The sequence below is a fragment of the Schistocerca serialis genome, chromosome 10 (genome assembly GCF_023864345.2).
Source record: "Schistocerca serialis cubense isolate TAMUIC-IGC-003099 chromosome 10, iqSchSeri2.2, whole genome shotgun sequence".
In the NCBI taxonomy this organism is placed as follows: domain Eukaryota; kingdom Metazoa; phylum Arthropoda; class Insecta; order Orthoptera; family Acrididae; genus Schistocerca; species Schistocerca serialis.
Window position 1 is genome coordinate 169532080 of NC_064647.1, and position 20158 is coordinate 169552237.

The 20158-nt window shown below is 44.1% G+C and overlaps 1 protein-coding gene across 1 annotated transcript in view; it reads right to left on the reverse strand.

Annotated features, from left to right (window-relative positions):
* The window catches only part of LOC126424637 (open rectifier potassium channel protein 1), a 242601-nt gene that overhangs the window by 27744 nt on the left and 194699 nt on the right, over positions 1 to 20158 (reverse strand). The window contains exon 9 of the mRNA XM_050087370.1: positions 4706 to 4997. Coding sequence (XP_049943327.1) covers positions 4706 to 4997 — 292 coding nt within the window. The remainder of the gene's footprint in view (positions 1 to 4705; positions 4998 to 20158) is intronic.

A 20158-nucleotide genomic window follows, 5' to 3' on the forward strand; every position in this document is an offset into this window, starting at 1 on the left:
TTACTCCTACTACCTTTCTTGAATATTTGTGTGACCTGTGCAACTTTCCAATCTTTGGGTACGGATCTTTCGTCGAACGAACGGTTGTATATGATTGTTAAGTATGGAGCTAATGCATCAGCATACTCCGAAAGGAACCTAATTGGTATACAGTCTGGACCAGAAGACTTGCTTTTATTAAGGGATTTGAGTTGCTTCACTTCTACGTTACTCATGTTGTTCTCGATTCGAATTCTGGAATATTTGTTTCGACTTATTTTGTGAAGGCATTTCGGAAGGCTATGTTTAGTAAATCTGCTTTGGCAGCACTGTCTTGGATAGTATCTCCATTGTTATCGCACAGAGAAGGTACTGATTGTTTCTTGCCGCTAACATACTTCACATACGACCAGAATCCGTTTGGATTTTCTGCCAGGTTTCGAAACAAATTCTCGTTGCGGAAACTATTGGGGGCGTCTCGCAGTTAACTCCGCGCTAAGTTTCGAGCTTCTGTAAAGGATCGCCAATCTTGGGGATTTTGCGCCTGTTTAAATTTGGCATGTTTGTTTCGTTGTTTCTGCAAGAGTGTTCTAATGGACGAAAGTAACCGCGCCGCCGCACTGCGTCCATGGTCTGGGTGTGTGAGCCCCACACCACACACTGTCCTTTTCCCTTTCGATTTTGCACAATGAAAACTGCCAGACGACTGCAGAGGTAGTAGCACAGTAGCAGTGTGACCACACAGATAGATTAGAGAGCCTGTATACAGAGAGAGTGACCATAGGTGAAGTTGCCCGTGACTGGTTGATCAGCTTTGGCGCCATTTTTCTGCCAAGCGTCTCTCGCGCTTCCTATGTTCGCCGTGCTTTTGAGTTGAATTCAAGTTCAGAGGACTTTTGGAAACGATTAAAAGGTATTTGAATTATTGAGAGACTTGTTATGTGTTGTGCATGCATGTTCGATTAGTTGTATATCGTTTTTAGTACGTAATTAGCGTTTGGGATCTTAAATACGAGTTGAAATAATGAAGCGTTTTGTGATGAAGTCGGTAGGCCTACATGTTTGAAGGAAACACGTTACTAATTGTACAGTATTGTTTTTGACATCTATAATTCGTTCTGCAGACGTTCGTAAACGATGCCAGATTGTGCTGCGTTTGGTTGTTCCAATAGAGGCGAATGTGGATTTCACATGTTAGCATTTCCACGCAATGAAGAAAGACGAAAGCAGTGGGCAGTTTTTTTAAAAATATTTTTAGTCACGCAAAACAGATAGGCCTATTACAATTTCCTGAATTTTTAAGCTCTTATTTCTTTAACAGTTCGTGCATACTGGTAGCATCGCAAGCTTTTCTGAAGCCAATATCTGTCAGTCCTTGCTGGAAACGGAAAGTTCCTGTAATTGTTGTGCCATGCCCATTCGACTTTATAGCGTCAAACTTTATTTCGTTCCGAATCAGAACACTAGGCATTATTTTGGTTTCAGTATTATTGCCTGACTGTTGACGCAGGCAAGTTGTAAGCACGTTTTCCGCAGTAGTCGTGGTTGCTGGAACATTATTCGTAGCAAATAATTGTAGGTACTCTTGAAAGTTTTTAATAGGCGTACTTACTGTGGGGTACAAGGGATACGGTAGTTTTCTTGTTATATTTGGTCGTTATTGCAGTAGCCTACATTTAACATTACCTGATATTTGTAATGTTTTTCGTTTGTTATCTACAAGAGGTTCAAATGGTTCTGAGCACTATGGGACTTAACTGCTGTGGTTATCAGTCCCCTAGAACTTAGAACTACTTAAACCTAACTAACCTAAGGACATCACACACATCCATGCCAAAGGCAGGATTCGAACCTGCGACCGTAGCGGTCGCGCGGTTCCAGACTGTAGCGCCTAGAACCGCTCGGCCACCACGGCCGGCTCTACAAGAGGTATTCAGTATATACCTATATACAGGGTGTTACAAAAAGGTACGGCCAAACTTTCAGGAAACGTTCCTCACACACAAATAAAGAAAAGATGTTATGTGGACATGTGTCCGGAAACGCTTACTTTCCATGTTAGAGCTCACTTTATTGCTTCTCTTCAAATGATATTAATCATGGAATGGAAACACAAAAATGGTTCAAATGGCTCTGAGCACTATGGGACTCAACTGCTGAGGTCATTAGTCCCCTAGAACTTAGAACTAGTTAAACCTAACTAACCTAAGGACATCACAAACATCCATTCCCGAGGCAGGATTCGAACCTGCGACCGTAGCGGTCTTGCGGTTCCAGACTGCAGCGCCTTTAACCGCACGGCCACTTCGGCCGGCAATGGAAACACACAGCAACAGAACGTACCAGCCTGACTTCAAACACTTTGTTACAGGAAATGTTCAAAATGTCCTCCGTTAGCGAGGATACATGCATCCACCCTCCGTCACATGGAATCCCTGATGCGCTGATGCAGCCCTGGAGAATGGCGTATTGTATCACAGCCGTCCACAATACGAGAACGAAGAGTCTCTACATTTGGTACCGGGGTTGCGTAGACAAGAGCTTTCAAATGTCCCCATAAATGAAAGTCAAGAGGGTTGAGGTCAGGAGAGCGTGGAGGCCACGGAATTGGTCCGCCTCTACCAATCCATCGGTCACCGAATCTCTTGTTGAGAAGCGTACGAACACTTCGACTGAAATATGCAGGAGCTCCATCGCGCATGAACCACATATTGTGTCGTACTTGTAAAGGCACATGTTCTAGCAGCACAGGTAGAGTATCCCGTATGAAATCATGATAACGTGCTCCACTGAGCGTAGGTGGACGAAACTAAAATGAGCTCTAACATGGAAATTAATCGTTTCCGGACACATGTCCACATAACAACTTTTCTTTATCTGTGTGTGAGGAATGTTTCCTGAAAGTTTGGCCGTACCTTTTTGTAACACCCTATATATATATATATATATATATATATATATATATATATATATATAAAAGAAAGTCGTAAGCAGTTGTTTACTTGTGAAATGCAAAAAGTTTGAAGACGTGACAAGAAGTATTAATACGTCTCTCACTTTTTGCATGTCATAAGTAAAGAACTGCTTACGACTTTCATTCATCTGACGTAATACAGGTACGTTAAATCTTTAGCGCTATGCACTTCCGATACAAAACAAATGCTATACACTATATTTTTTTATTTACGTTAGTTTCGTTGCAATATGTCTAGTAAACGAACATTAAAGGAGGTAAATGCAAGTAACGAATAATTTTTAAAGCCACTGTATCAAATTTTCCTGTGCTGTACGTAGTAGGCTACTATGAGTATATTATGGCTCTAAAGAAGGGCATTTAACGAATGATTTCGCCATATTGTCTTGTGCTTTTGATTCGGTGAGTGTGTACTCCACTACTAGCCATTCAAAAGTCCCGCGCGCAGTTTGGCAGAAAAATGGCCGCCGTACCGTCCGGTTGGCCACTCTCTCCCTATACAGGCTCTCTGACAAGGGAACCTCCCCATCGCACCCTCCCCCCCCCCCCCCCCCCTCAGATTTAGTTATAAGTTGGGACAGTGGATAAGCCTTGAAAAACTGAACACAGATCAATTGAGAAAACAGGAAGAAGTTGTACAAATTGAGTAGTCCATGCGCAAGATAGGCAACATCAAGGATAGTGTGAGTGCAGGAGCGTCGTGGTCCCGTGGTTAGCGTGAGCAGCTGCGGAGCGAGAGGTCCTTGGTTCAAGTCTTCCCTCGAGTGAAAAGTTTACTTTTTTTTTATTTTCGCAAAGTTATGATCTGTCCGTTCGTTCATTGACGTCCCTGTTCACTGTAATAAGTTTAGTGTCTGAGTTTTGCTACCGCACCGCAAAACCGTGCGATTAGTAGACGAAAGGGCGTGCCTCTCCAATGGGAACCGAAAACATTTGATCGCAAGGTCATAGGTCAACAGATTCCTCCGCAGGAAAACACATCTGATATATTCTATACGACACTGTTGACGGCATGTGCGTCACATGACAGGAGTATGTTGTCGACCCACCTAACTTGTACACTTGGCGAATGGGTAAAAAGATTCTTCTACCTTGCCCGATTTAGGTTTTCTTGTGGATGTGATAATCACTCCCAAAAAAGTGATGAAAACATAAGAGTTTGTCACATAAACTGCAACAAATGAATGCAACAGTTTCACAGTTGCACGGTTTTCCCTGTGCTCTGTCAAAACATATGTTATAACGTTTTCAAATTTTTCCGTTTAGGTGTAGTGTCCCAATATTACGGCGCAGTTACCTCGCATCGGACGAACGGACGGACAGATAATAATTGTCTGAAAATAAAATATTAAACTTTTCACTCGAGGAAAGACTTGAACCAAGGACCTCTCGTTCCGCAGCTGTTCACGCTAACCACAGGACCACGGCGTTCCTGAGCTCACACTATCCATTATGTTGCCTATCTTGCGCATGGACTACTCAGTTTGTATATTTTGATAGTTCCACACAACTTCTTCCTGTTTTCTCGATTGATCTGTGTTCAGTTTTCCAAGGCATATCCACGGTGCCAACTTATAACTAAATCTGAGAAGGGGGGGGGGGGGTGCGATGGGGAGGTTCCCTTGTAAGATAGATCGGTCAGCGGCGCACTCTGTGGGAAACGGCAAGGGGTTGGCGACTTATATGCCTGGAATGAGTCGGTTAACGGGCAGTGGGTGGTAGCTCTTTATAAGCGGGAGAAGGGGTACTCACGGTGATGGTGACGTACTGCGGCTCGGGCATGAGCGAGCTGCCACGCCGCATGGACAGCAGGTCCGGCGCAGGCAGCGACATGCGCTTGAGCAGTGACGGCCTGGGGACGGCGCGCGGCTCGCCGTCGACGTCCGCGTCGTCGGTGTTGCGGCGGCCCTGGGCGCGCCGCAAGCGCTGCAGCCACGCCCGCGGCGCCTGGCTGAGGCGCTGCAGCGCCGACTGCGGGGGAGGCGCGGGGGCGGTGGCCGGCCGAGGCAGCGAGTCCTCCTCCTCCAGCGGCGGCTTCTCCGGTCTGCAGACACGGATGTAGCTAGCTGACCAACTCAGTAGTATCCCCACAGTGTGAAGGCCCCCTCTAATGATCAAACACGTCAAATTCGCTATTTTGTATCCACGGCCGGTCGGAGTGACCGAGCGGTTCTAGGCGCTACAGTCTGGAACCGCGCGACCGCTACGGTAGCGCGGTTCAAATCCTGCCTCGGGCATGGATGTGTGTGATGTCCTTAGGCTACTTAGGTTTAAGTAGTTCGAAGTTCTAGGGGACTGATGACCACAGCAGTTAAGTCCCATAATGCTCAGGGCCATTTGAACCATTTGCATCCACGGTGTTATCAAACAAGCGCACTGACATACCAAACAAAGTATGTCAAACTTCCCTTCCGAAGCAGCTCTTTCACTGTGCGTATTCTCTAGATTGTCGCAAAGATGACAAAGTGGTAGATGTCGAAATAGATGACAGAGGGATAGAAAAACAATTACAATCGCTCAAATGAGGAAAGGCCGCTGGACCTGATGGGGTACCACTTCGATTTTACACAGAGTATGCGAAGGAACTTGCCCCACTACTTGCAGCGGTGTACTGTAGATCTCTAGAAGAGCATAGCGTTCCAAAGGATTGGAAAAGGTGTAAGTACGCTGTTTCGGTTTTTATATTGGTAACGCCACGTAGCGCTCTGTATGAAAATCACTGGCTGTGCTGTGTGCAGTCTGTGGCTGGTTTGCATTGTTGGAATTTGCTATTGTAGTGTTGGGCAGTTGGATGTGAACAGCGCGTAGCGTTGCGCAGTTGGAGGTGAGCCGCCAGCAGTGGTGGATGTGGGGAGAGAGATGGCGGAGTTTTGAGAGCGGATGATCTGGACGTGTGTCCATCAGAGACAGTAAATTTGTAAGACTGGATGTCATGAACTGATATATATTATGACTTTTGAACACTATTAAGGTAAATACATTGTTTGTTCTTTATCAGAATCTTTCATTTGCTAACTATGCTTATCAGTAGTTAGAATCTTTTATTTAGCTGGCAGTAGTGGCGCTCACTGTATTGCAGTAGTTCGAGTAACGACGATTTTTGTGAGGTAAGTGATTTGTGAAAGGTATAGGCCATTCTTTTGTAGGGATTTTTGAAAGTCAGATTGCGTTGCGCTAAAAATATTGTGAGTTTAGTGTTGATCAGAATAAGTAAAGAGCGAAATATCTGAGTACGTTCAGTTCTGCTCAGCTGTTTGAAAATCAAATAATGTAAGGGGTTTACCAGCACAGTAATTCAATAATTTATCTAAGGGGACGTTTCAAAGGGCACAGGTCATCCCCGTTTTCTAGAAGGGACGTCGAACAGATGTCCAGAACTATAGACGATCAGTTGTAGAATTTTGGAACACGTATTATGTTCGAGTATAATGACTTTTCTGGAGACTAGAAACCTACTCTGTAGGAATCAGCATGGGTTTCGGAAAAGACGATCGTTTGAAACCCAGCTCGCGTTATTCGTCCACGAGACTCAGAGGGCCATAGACACTGGTTCCCAGGCAGATGCCGTGTTTCTTGACTTCCGCAAGGCATTGGATACAGTTCCCCACAGTCGTTCAAAGAACAAAGTATTGTGTGATTGGATTGAAGAGTTCCTAGATAACAGAACGCAGCGTGTATTTCTCATTGGAGAGAAGTCTTCAGAAGTAAGAGTGATGTCAGGTGTGCCGCAGGGGAGTGTCGTAGGACCGTTGCTGTTCACAATATACATAAATGACCTTGTGGTTGGTTGTTTTGGGGAAGGAGAGCAGACAGCGAGGTCATCGGTCTCATCGGATTAGGGAAGGACGGGGAAGGAAGTCGGCCGTGCCCTTTGAAAGGAACCATCCCGGCATTTGCCTGGAGCGATTTAGGGAAATCACGGAAAACCTAAATCAGGATGGCCGGACAATGACCTTGTGGATGACATCGGAAGTGCACTGAGGCTTTTTGCGGATGATGCTGTAGTAGTATATCGAGACGTTGTAACAATGGAAAATTGTACTGAAATGCAGGAGGATCTGCAACGAATTGACGCATGGTGCACGGAATGGCAATTGAATCTCAATGTAGACAAGTGTAATGTGATGCGAATACATAGAAAGAAAGATCTTTTATCATATAGCTACAATATAGCAGGACAGCAATTAGAAGCAGTTAATTCCATAAATTATCTGGGAGTACGCATTAGGAATGATTTAAAATGGAATGATCATATAAAGTTGATCGTCGGTAAAGCAGATGCCAGACTGAGATTCATTGGAAGAATCCTAAGGAAATGCAATCCGAAAACAAAGGAAGTAGGTTATAGTACACTTGTTCGCCCACTGCTTGAATATTGCTCACCAGTGTGGGATCCGTACCAGATAGGGTTGATGGAAGAGATAGAGAAGATCCAACGGAGAGCAGCGCGCTTCGTTACAGGATCATTTAGTAATCGCGAAAGCGCTACGGAGATGATAGATAAACTCGAGTGGAAGACTCTGCAACGCTCAGTAGCTCAGTACGGGCTTTTGTTGAAGTTTCGAGAACATACCTTCACCGAGGAGTCAAGCAGTATATTGCTCCCTCCTACGTATATCTTGCGAAGAGACCATAAGGATAAAATCAGAGAGATTAGAGCCCACACAGAGGCATACCGACAATCTTTCTTTCCACGAACAATACGAGACTGGAAGAGAAGGGAGAACCGAAAAAGGGACTCAAAGTACCCTCCGCCACACACCGTCAGGTGGCTTGCGGAGTATGGATGTGGGTGTAGATGTAGATGAAGCCGAGAAGTAAACTCGGAGACAAAAAAGACGACGCACCTCAAAGGAATTATCTGATTGGGACGGAAATCGGTAGATGTGATGTACAAGTACACATAACCAAATGAGTACAACTGCAGAAACATTGGATGATTTACTCAAGAGAAAGAGCTTGACAAATTGAGCAAGTGAGTAAAGCGTTGATCCGTGTCTGCCCGTTATGCCAGCAGTTTTTCGGCTTTGCACTGACTGACACAGTTGTTGGACGTCCTCATGCCAAACTCTGTCCAACTGGCGCATTATGTCGTTAATATCCTGAGCTCGTTGGTGGGCCTTACCCATAATGCTCCAAACGTTCTTAATTCGGTCTGGCGACCTTGCTGGTCAAGGCACCGTTTGGCAAGGACGAAGAAAATCAGTGGATGGTCGTTATATTGCTGAAATGCAAGCCCAGGATGGCTTGCCATGAAGGGCAACAAAATGAGACGTAGAATATCGTCGATATAGCACTGTGCTCAAGGGTGCCATGGATTACAACCAAAGAGGTCCTGTTACGAAAAGAAATGCCACTCTGGACCACCACTCCTGATTGTCGGGCTGTATGAAGGGCGACTGCTGTCCGAGGCGTCTCCAGACTCCTCTTTGCCCTGCAGTCTCGTTGACTGCAGTAGAATTGTCTTCATTAATGAGTCTCGCTTCGAACTGAGCCTTGATGAGCAGCAAAGATGTGTAGAGATGCCTCTGACAGTGGTGCGATACCAATGTAAGAGTCGCCCACCATAAGGCCTGTCAAGTGCTGGGTGCTATTCCTTTTCATAGCTGGTTGTCATCTGTGGCACCCTAACAGCACAGCAGTAGGTCTACGATATTATACACCCCATTATGTTGCCCTTCATGGCAAGCCATCCTGGGCTTACATTTCAGCAAAATAATCCCCACCCGCACACAGCGAGAGTTTTTACTGTTCGTGCTTGCCATCCATACCTTGGCGACTAAGGTCGCCAGATCTCTACCCAGTTGACAACGTTTGGAGCATTATGAGTATGGCCCTCCAACCAGCTCGGGATTTTGACGATCTAGCGCCCCAATTGGGCACAATTTGGCACAACATCCCTCAGGAGACCAACATCTCCTCAATCAATTCCAGGCCGAATAACTGTTTTTGTAAGCATCAGAGATGGACGAACGCGTTATTTACGTGCTCTGCTTGTGAAGCTCTTTTTCGTGAATAATCATACATTTTCCTGGAACTGGATTATTTTTCTTCCTGTACATGTGCATTGCCTCTACCTATTTTTCTACCACTTTTTCTTTGCCCTATACTGTACTTCCTTGACTCCCAAGCACATATTATCGTAATAATATAAGAGAAATCACAGCTCGCTCGGAACGATTTTGGTGTTCATTTTTCCCACCCTTTATTCCAAAGTAGGCCGGTAAACAAATGATTCCCGTGAACCCTCTGTCAAGCAACTAAGTGTGAATTGCAGAGTATTCATGTAGATCTAGATTTAGATAGAAGAAATAAACGTGGGCATAACAGACTCGTTATCAAACGACACTGAAGGGATGGAGGACATTCCTTCAGAATTTCTGGAATCAGTTAGGGAAGTGAAAAACTAACGATTTTTCAAGTTACATTGCCGACATTCCAGAAGACAGCAAGGACAGGTAAATTCGGTAACTATTGCATACCTTCTTAAGAGAGTAAGCATCCAAGTAGCTGACAAGAATAATGTGTAGAAGAATCTAAGAGAGAATAGAGAATGTATTACATGAACATCATTTTGGCTTGAAGTCTTCTTTCTTTCCTACTGTTCTACTTGTAAAGCGAAGAAAGATTCTGGAATGGGATTAAAACTCAGGGCGAAAGAAATTTAACGACAAGGCTTGCTGATGAGAAAGTGAGGAATATTTTCAGGACGTACTGAACGGATTGAACTGTCTAATGAGCTCACATTATGTTATGAAGAGTAGCAAGGAATTATACTGAGTGATTAGATTAACATAATAATTGGGAACCAGGCAATAGATGAAATGAAGGAATTCTACTTCCTTAGGAGGGAGATAACATGTAACGTGGTGTGACGTGTAGTAAAGAAGACATAAGAAGTAGACTAGTGGGAGAAAGTCGGTGTCTCAGGCCAAACATCGGCTTTAATCTGAAAAGTACATTTCTGGTAAGGTACATCTGGAGCATAGCATTGTGTAGGAATACTGGAAATGAAGAGAAATGAAGTGTTCGAGATGTTATGCTAAAGAATGATATTGAAAGTTAGGTGGCCAGATACAGTAAGAAATCAGGAGCTTCCGCTAGGAATTAGCTAGAAATGGAACATATTGGAAAAACTGACAAGAAGAAGGGATGAGATGACAGGGCACATGAAGTATGTGAAAAATGTAAAGAGTCTAACAACACTGCGAGAGATCTGGCAATGCTGTGTTGTTCTGCGTGTGTAGGCCAGTGTGTTCATCCCTTCCAGAAGTTCAGTCCTTGTTTCAGCTCTGTGCAGTCATCATGTGATTTTTGAGAGCGCCATCAGTGAAGTTGTGTTTTTGATATGTGTTACGAAGATGGAACAGCAGAATTTAGAGCAAAGTTATGGCATCATGTTTTTGTGTTAAACTTGGGAAATTCACGAGAGACACCTTTTAAAAGGTGAAACAGGCCGGCAGGGAACATTCTCGATCAACATCAAAAGTTTTTCGCCGGCACAAATCATTTATAGGAGGCTGAGAGAACGTTGAAGATACACCACACTCACGATAGGCTTCAACTTCAAAACCCGCCGAAAATGTTGAACTTGTGCATGCTCTTGTGATGTCAGTCCCACATTTAACAATAAGGATGATGAGTGCCCTGTTGAACTTTACTTTCACCGTACATCAAAATTTGACTGAAGTTTTGCACATACGAAAGATTTGTACCAAAATAGTGCCGAAAAACCTCACAACTGAGGAGAACAACAATCGAGAAACATGTGTGTTGATCGTCTTGAGAGGACTGCCAATGACCCTGTGTGGTTCGGTCGTGTGATCACAGGTGATGAATCGTGGATTTTTGAGTGTGATCCTGAGAAAGCGGCAAAGCGAGGAGTGGTGCACTGGAACATCTCCTCGACTGAGAAAAGCTCTAATCAAAGTTCAAAACAATGCTGCTTTGTTTTGACAGTAGGGGTATTGGGTATAACCAATTTGTTCATCCAGGACAAAATGTCACCTGAGTGTTTTAAAAAAGATGTCATTGAAAGGCTAAGAAAAAGAGTGAATAGAGTGAGACCGGACGCTGCAGCCAAGTTGATGCTGCAGCATGACGACACTCCATGTCACGTGACCACTTCCCTCGTGGAATTTTTGACGTCAGGAGGTATTCATGTAGTTCCACAGACTCGCTATTCAGCTGATCTGAGTCCTTGTGATTTTTTCCTTTTCCAGAAATTGATTAATGTTTTAAAAGGACGCCATTTTGGGACTCTGGAGGACATTCAAAAGACTTTGACAGACATGTTAAAGGCCCTATAACTTGAAGCCTTTCAGCGCTGCTGCCAAGCCTGGGAACGAACTCTGCCAGTGTGTAGCTGCCGAAGGGAATTACTTTGGAGCGGACAATACTGTAGAATGAAAAAAAAACCTTTGTTAGATAAAAAAATCAGTCTCATTAATTTTTTCGCACACCTCGTATGTTACGGCAGCAGGGAATAATTTCCTTAGTAGAAGAGGGCGTTGTGGAAGGTAAAAACTGTAGGGGATGACAGATTGGAATACATTCAAACAACAACTGGGGATCATACTCACCACTTCTAACTGCAAATACTAATCATAAATCCGTCCCGGCTATTTTGTAAATTACCCCTCTCAATCACGTTCTCCATTTCCATTATTTCAGTTACTATAATTTCTCTTGTTGTGATAAAAAAATTACTATATATAATCACAGCTGCATCACTCACCTGCTTAATATCACTATTATATCTCATCTATTTGTAATTTATGGCCTATTAAAGACAGGATTGTTTTGTTCAGTCATATCTTTGGAATATGTCACCAAAGTTATTGTTCAATGATTTTCTTCTATGTACAACTGCTGTAATTTGTTTGTGGTTCATTAGTTAATGTGTCTCATGTTTTATCTTAGTTAAATAATCTTACATCGCATTTACACTGAAATAACCTTGCTTGTTTTATTCCTGTTCTAACATTAACATTTTTATCACTAGAAGTTGAGATACTCTGTAGCTGCACTTGTTTAATATCTTTGATCCAACAAAATTCACTGCACCAAATACATATCTTCTACCTGATGATGGCGTAATAGCCGAAAACTGGTTCTGTAACAAATGATGTCGAATATTACACCAGTGTTATGTTTGTTCCATTGATGATGTATAATATATTCTATCACGAAGCGACGAAACAGTCAACCGATGCAATAATTGAGGAAGTTGGGCATAAGTACTTCTCTGAAATGAAGATGTTGGTGGCGGTGAGGCGAGCGGCATCAGTAGAGTGAAGAACGCAGACCATACATACAGTGCATTTGAAACTCTTTGCATGAAACTTCTTGGTGATAGGTCACTTCATGGGAACAATTTTGTTGAAGAAATAAATTTCGTTGAAGCTTCACACCGATGCTAAGCATATTTTATTACTTGTTACGCCACTGATAGGAAGCCGGGCAAAGCCATGCTGCAACGTCCTAATGCGTTGTGAGTTGCCTACAGTCTAGATATCTGCTCAGTATGAAAGATGGCAAGCCGAAAAAAATTAAATTTAACTTATTCTGCCGTTTGTTCTTCGTACAAAAACATCATCATAAATGAAAAGCACTGTATTTCTTATATTCTACAGGATTAACTTATCGAGTAAACCAGTTTTCAGCTCACAAGGCCATCGTCAGACTTCAACTGACTGTTGCCGCCAAAGAAGTTACAATGTTTGTAAACAACATTGGAAAAGACATTATACATCTAGCTTGAGGCACAAACTCAAAGTAAGTGAAATTTTTGACACTGTGGTGGAAATACAATTTAAAAGGTAAAAATCTGAGCGATAGATAAATATAAAGGTAACAAACCGGAAAAATATTAATACTGAACTGGAAAACTGTGCCTAATTAACAGTTTACATTAATAAACAAATTCATTAAAATAAAATTAAGTTAGTACTCGATGAGACTACTTGAAGAGGTATTAAACATGGCAAGTTATACGGAAACAAAATAAAAGAAAGAATTAACAGTTGAAACTACAGAATATATGGACTACACAGGCACACCTTGTAAAAGAAAAGACAAGAAATCAACAAATACAGGAAAATGGTGGAATATGATGGAACAGAGAGAATGGGAAGCAATGGACAACAATGACGATTTTGTGAAGATTAGAAGAGAGGAAGTATTAAACTGTGTTTCGTCATTTAAGATTAGATTGCAAGGACTGTGGGCTAGATGTTTGTAGACTTCCACCATTTCCTGCAGGTTGCGTTGGTGGCCTTTGTTTGCTGGACACAGCTAAAGTCTGATGATGGCATTGTAAGCCGAAAACTGTCTAACTCAATAAATTATAGAACATAAACAATAATATAACTTTTCTGCAAACTCTTAGAACATATTCTCAGTTAGAATATAATAAATTTCCTTGGCGGGGAAAAGCTTCAGAAATCATCGTCGTCTTAGAACGCTTGTACGAAACTCAGCCTGCCCTTTTCTCAAATGATATCGCGTGAATTATCGATGAAGGGCAGACAGACAGATTCCATATTGCTACATTTCCGAAAAACGTATGACACAGTACCCCACTGCCGGCTTTTAACGAAGGTGCCAGCATAAAGAATAGATTCCCAGACGTGTGAGTGGCTTGGAGCCTCCTTAAATAACGGAGCCCAGTATACAGCCCGCGACGGTAAGTGTCCATCGGAGACAGGGGTATCATCAAGAGCCCTCGAGGGAAGTGTGGTAAGACAGCTGTTATTTTGTATACACATAAATGATCTGGCAGACAGGGTAAGCAGCTGCTTGCTGATGATGATGTGGTGTTGATGTGTATGGGAAGGTGCCGTTGTTGAGTCATTCTGGATGATACAAGATAACTGACGCAAAATTGCTAGTTGGTGCGATGAATGGCAGCTACTTCCAAAGGTGGAAAAATGCAATTCAGATGAGTAAGAAAAATAAACCTCTAATGTTCGAATACAGCATTAGCAGCATGCTGCTTGGCACGGTCATGCCAATTAAATGAGATAAAGATATCATGTGAGTTAAATGAGACAGACATTTCATGTACCAAAGTTTTTCTTTTTCTTTTCTAACAACAATAGCCGGCCGGAGTGGCCGTGCGGTCCTAGGCTCTACAGTCTGGAGCCGAGCGTCCGCTACGGTCGCAGGTTCGAATCCTGCCTCGGGCATGGATGTGTGTGATGTCCTTAGGTTAGTTAGGTTTAATTAGTTCTAAGTTCTAGGCGACTGGTGACCTCAGAAGTTAAGTCGCATACTGCTCCGAGCCATTTGAACCATTTTTAACAACAATATTGGCCTCTTCAAAGCAGTTCCCTTCGGCAGCTATACACTGGCGGAGTCGTCGTTCCCGGTCTTTGTAGCAGCGCTGAAAGGATTCAAGTTGTCTGTCAGATTCTTCTGAATGTCCTCCAGAGGCCCAACTGACGTCCTTTTCAGAAATTTATCGATTTCGGGAAAAGAAACAAGATCTCAGATCAGGTGAATACAAGAGCTGTGGAACAATAGGAATGCCCTTTGAGATCAAAATTTCCGTGATGGAAGTGGCCGGAACCGCGCGACTGCTACGGTCGCAGGTACGAATCCTGCCTCGGGCATAAATGTGTGTGATGTCCTTAGCTTAGTTAGGTTTAAGTAGTTCTAAGTTCTAGGGGACTGATGGCCACAGATGTTAAGTTCTATGGTGCTCAGAGCCATTTGAACTGGCCTTGTGATATGGGGCGTCGTCATGATGCAGTGTCCGTTTTTAACTCAGCCTTTTCCTGAGTCTTTCAAGGACATATTTGTAAAACATTTGGTTGACAGTTATCCTCGAGGAACAATCTCACAAGAGCATTCACACGTTCGATGTTTTCGTCGGTTCTTGAAGCTGAAGGTCTCCCTGAGTGAGATGCTTCTTCATCGTGTTCTCAACCTTCCATAAATGCTTTGTACAGAGAAAAACTTGTGCTCTTGATCAGGAAGGTTCTCTGCACGTCCGTTTCAACTTTTTAAAAGGTGACGCTCGTGGATTTCCCAAGTTTAACACAAAACATAATGGTGTAACGTTGCTCTAAATTCCGCTGTTCCATTTTCGTAACTCATAACAAAAACACAACTTCACTGACGGCGCTCTCAGAAATCACGTGATGGTGCCAATGGGTGCGGTAACACTGTACCCAGAATCCCCTGTTTGTAAGCAGTAATCTGTTCACAGATGACACTGGATTTACCCGTGACGGTATTTGTAACTACGATAACCGTCACATTTGGGCCGATGTCGATCCTAATGCAACACACGTACCACGACATCAGCAGCGTTATTCGTTGAACGTCTGGGCAGGACTGCTCGGAGACCGCGTAAAGCGACCACACTTCCTACCACAGAGACTAACCGGACAGCAGGACATGCGGTTTCTGAGGACCGTGCTTCCAAATGTACACGATAATGTCCCACTGAACAAAGGCCTCAACATGTGGTTCATGCATGACGGTGCTCCAATATTTTTATTTTCGGGTGCGCCGGTTTCTAACTCGGACGTGTGATTAACTTGGGAAAGGTATAGGAGGGTCTGTGCCATGGCCTCCGAGATCTCCAGATTTAAATCCCCTTTATTTCTGTGTGTGTGTGTGGGGTCATGTCAAAAGTCAGGTGTACGCTACCGAGGTCAGGTCTCTTGAGGAATTACGCTTGCGGATTGAAGCAGCCTTCCAGCATTTACAGAATTCCCCAGGACTGCCTGAGAGGATTCGCATTCAGACGCATGGACTACATTTCGAAAACCTGCTTTAACTTTTAGAGATGCCATGGATTCCTAGACACTCATGAACTACAACAGAATACATGTTGTATCCCGACAAGGGTTGATTTGTGGACCCATGTTTATTGGAGCTCTTTAGCTACTTTTGCCCCTTACTTTGCACGTGTAAATTATTGATTGAGGGCCTTGCTGCAGTATGCAACGTAATGCGACTCCCATGCGCATGGACATGAAGGCAAGAGATTAATATGGCACTTGTTGAGTTTCCAACGCGTGTGCCGTAAACGCGGAAACGTAAACTCCCATGCGTTCAGTCTCTTAATAAAGACCATGAAGAATGTACGATTCGTTTCGTACGATCATATGCAGCAGCCAGTTAAGAATTTGTTCACGCATCAGGACACTGTGTATAACAAACGGGTAGCTTCAACGTTATGCATCAGTGAGATGATTGCCTCACTGCTCAACGATATTTTGCCCGAATGGCATATCGTTTCTGGACTGTGCGGCCTTCGAATCGACACGTGTTTCAGGTTACCTCCTAATATTCTGTCCTCCTTTTGGCCGGCGATGGCGTGGCATGGACTCAACAAGTCAGAAGTCCTCTGCAGAAATACTGAGCGATGCTTCCTCCGTAGCTGTCCGTAACTGCAAAATTGGTGCCGGTTTGGAATTTTGTGCACCAACTTTCTTCTCGATATGTCCCACAAATGTTCGATGAGATTCATGTCAGGCAACCTGGGTGGCCAAATCATTCGCTCCAATTGTCCAGAGCGTTCTTCAAACCAATTGTGAACATTTGTACCGGCCGCTGTGGCCGTGTGGTTCTAGGCACTTCAGTCCGGGACCGCACTGCTGCTACGGTCGCAGGTTCGAATCCAACCTCTGGCATGGATGTGTGTGATGTCTTTAGGTTAGTTAGGTTTAATTAGTTCTAAGTCTAGGGGACTGATTACCTCAGATGTTAAGTAGCTTAGCGCTTAGACCCATTTGAACCACTTGTGAACATTTGTGACGCGGTGACATGGCGCATTGTTACCCGTACAAATTCGTCGTTGTTTGGGAACATGAAGTCCATGAATGGCTGCCAGTTGTCTCCTAGTAGCCGAACATAGCCATTTCCAGTCAATGATCGGTACAGTTCGACCACAGGATCCAGTCCATTCCATGCAAACGCAGGCCACATCATAATGCAAGTAGCACCAGCTTGCACAGTGTCTTACTGACAACTAGGATCCATTGCTTCGTAGGGTCTGCACCACACTCAAACCCTACCGTCAGCTCTCACCAACTGCCATCTGACAAGGCCAAAGTTTTCCAGTCGTATAGGGTCCAACCCTCGACAATGTAAAATGGTGCTGCGACATGCTTGAAATTCTTAGAAAAAGACAGGTAAGCTACAGGGAGAGTCAAAAGGGAATAATGAAAGGGGACGACCAAGAACGAAGTGCACGGATTAAAAACGGTGTAAGACTGGGATGCAGTCTTTCCCCCCTACTGTTCAAACTGTACATCGAAGAAGAAATGATGGAAATGAAAGAAAGGTTCAGGAGTGGAATTAAAATTCAAGGTGAAAGGATATCAATGTTACCATTCACTTATGACATTGCTATCCTGACTGAAAGTGAAGAGCAATTACATGATCTGCTGAGCGTAAATGAGTACAGGACACGGATTGAGTCGAAGAAAGATGAAAGTAATGAGAAGTAGCAGAAACGAGAACAGCGAGAAACTTATCAGGTTTGATGGTCACAAGGTAGATGAAGTGAAGAAATTCAGCTACCTAGGCAGTAAAATAACCAATGACGGACAAGTAAGGAGGACATCAAAAGCAGAATAGCAATGGCAAAAAGGGCATTCCTGGCGAAGAGATGTCTACTAGTATCAAACATAAGCCTTAATTTGAGAAAGGAATTTATGGGAACATACGTCTGGAGTACAGCACCGTAAGATAGTGAAACATGGACTGTGGGAAAAACGTAACAGAAGAGAATCGAAGCATTCGAGATGTGGCGAATGTTGTAAATTAGGTGGACTGATAAAGTAAGAAATGAGGAGGTTCCCTGCAGCATCTGCGAAGAAAAGGACATGTGGAAAACGCTCACAAGAAGAAGGGACAGGATGATAGGACATCTGTTAAGACATCATGGAATAACTTCCTCAGTATTAGCGCGAGCTGTAGAGACTAAAAACTAAAGGGGAAAACAGAGAATGGAATACATCGAACAGATAATTGAGGAAGTAAGTTGCAAGTACTATTCTGAGATGAAGAGATTAGCACAGGAGAGGAATTCGTGCCGAGCCGCATCAAACCAGTCAGAAGACTGATGACAAAATAATAATGAAATAAAAAGAAATAAAAAAATAATAATAATATCCAACCGATATGGTCACGAGCCGAGGAGAGTCGCTGTAGGTGACACCCCGTTAGCAGAGGCACTCGTGTCGGTCTGCTGCCATAGCCCAATAACTTGCTTATCTTTCACCACTGACAACTGTACGCAAAGGCCTCTGTTCTCAGTCGTTAAGTGAAGGCCGTCGGCCACTGCTTTGTCTGTGGTGAGAGGCCGTGCTGCCATTTGGTATTCTCTGCAAACTCTTGACAATTGTGGATTTCGGAATTTCGAATTCCCTATCGATTTCCTAAATGGAATGTCCAAAAGTGTGTTAATTTCTAAGGGAAAAAACTGCTGAGGTCATCGGTCCCTAGACTTACATACTAACTTATGCTAAGAACAACACACACGCGCACACACACACACACACACACACACACACACACACACACACACACACACACACACACACACACACACACACATGCCCGAGGTAGAACTCGAACCTCCGGCGGAAGGGACCGCGCAGTCCGTGACATGGAGCCTCAAACTGCGCGGCCACTCCGTGCGGCGGAATGTCCAACTACCATTCGGTGTTCAAGGTCAGTTAATTGCCATCTTTTGGCCGTAACCACGTAGGAAACTTTTCACATGAATAACCAAAGTAAAAACGGCAGATCCGCCAATGCACTGCCATTTTATACGATGTGTACGTGATATTATTGCTATCTGTATATCTACTACACTACTGGCCATTAAAATTGCTACACCACGGAGATGACGTGCTACAGATGCGAAATTTAACTGACAGGAAGAAGAAGCTGTGATATGCAAATGATTAGCTTTTCAGAGCATTCACACAAGGTTGGCGCCGGTGGCGACACCTACAACGTGCTAACGTGAGGAAAGTTTCCAACCGATTTCTCATGCACAAACAGCAGTTGACCGGCGTTGCCTGGTGAAACGTTGTTGTGATGCCTCGTGTAAGGAGGAGAAATACATACCACAACGATTCAGACTTTGATAAGGGTCAGATTGTAGCCTATCACGATTGCGGTTTATCGTATCGCGACATTGCTGCTCGCGTTGGTCAAGATCCAATGACTGTTAGCAGAATATGGAATCGGTGGGTTCAGGAGGGTAATACGTAACGCCGTGCTGGACCCCAACGGCCTCGTATCACTAGCAATCGAGATGACAGGCATCTTATCTGCCTGGCTGTAACGGATCGTGCAGCCACGTCTCGATCCCTGAGTCAACAGATGGGGACGTTTGAAAGACAACAACCATCTGCACAAACAGTTCGACATGTTGGCAGCAGCATGGACTGTCAGCTCGGAGACCGTGCCTGCGGTTACCCTTGACGCTGCATCACAGACAGGAGCACCTGCGATGCTGTACTCAACGACGAACCTAGGTGCACGAATGGCAAAACGTAATTTTTTCGGATGAATCCAGGTTCTGTTTACAGCATCATGATGGTCGCATCCGTGTTTGACGACATCGCGGTGAACGCACATTGGAAGCGTGTATTCGTCACAGCCATACTGGCGTATCATCCGGCGTGATGGTATGGGGTGCCGTTGGTTACACGTCTCGGTCACATTTTGTTCGCATTGACGGCACTCTGAACAGTGGACGTTACATTTCAGATGTGTTACAACCCGCGGCTCTACCCTTCATTCGATCCCTGCGAAACCCTATATTTCAGCAGGATAATGCACGACCGCAGGTTGCAGGTCCTGTACGGGCCTTCCTGGGTACAGAAAATATTCGATTGCTACCATGGCCAGCACATTCTCCAGATCTCTCACCAATTGAAAACGTCTGGTCAATGGCGGCCCAGCAACTGGCTCGCCACACTACGCCAGTCACTACTCTTGATGAACTATGGTATAGTGTTGAAGCTGCATGGACAGCTGTACCTTTACACGCTATCCAAGCTCTGTTTGACTCAATGCATAGGCTATCAAGGCCGTTATTACGGGCAGAGGTGGTTGTTCTGGGTACTGATTTCTCAGGATCTATGCACCCAACTTGCGTGAAAATGTAATCACATGTCAGTTCTAGTATAATATGTTTGTCCAATGAATACCCGTTTATCATCTGCA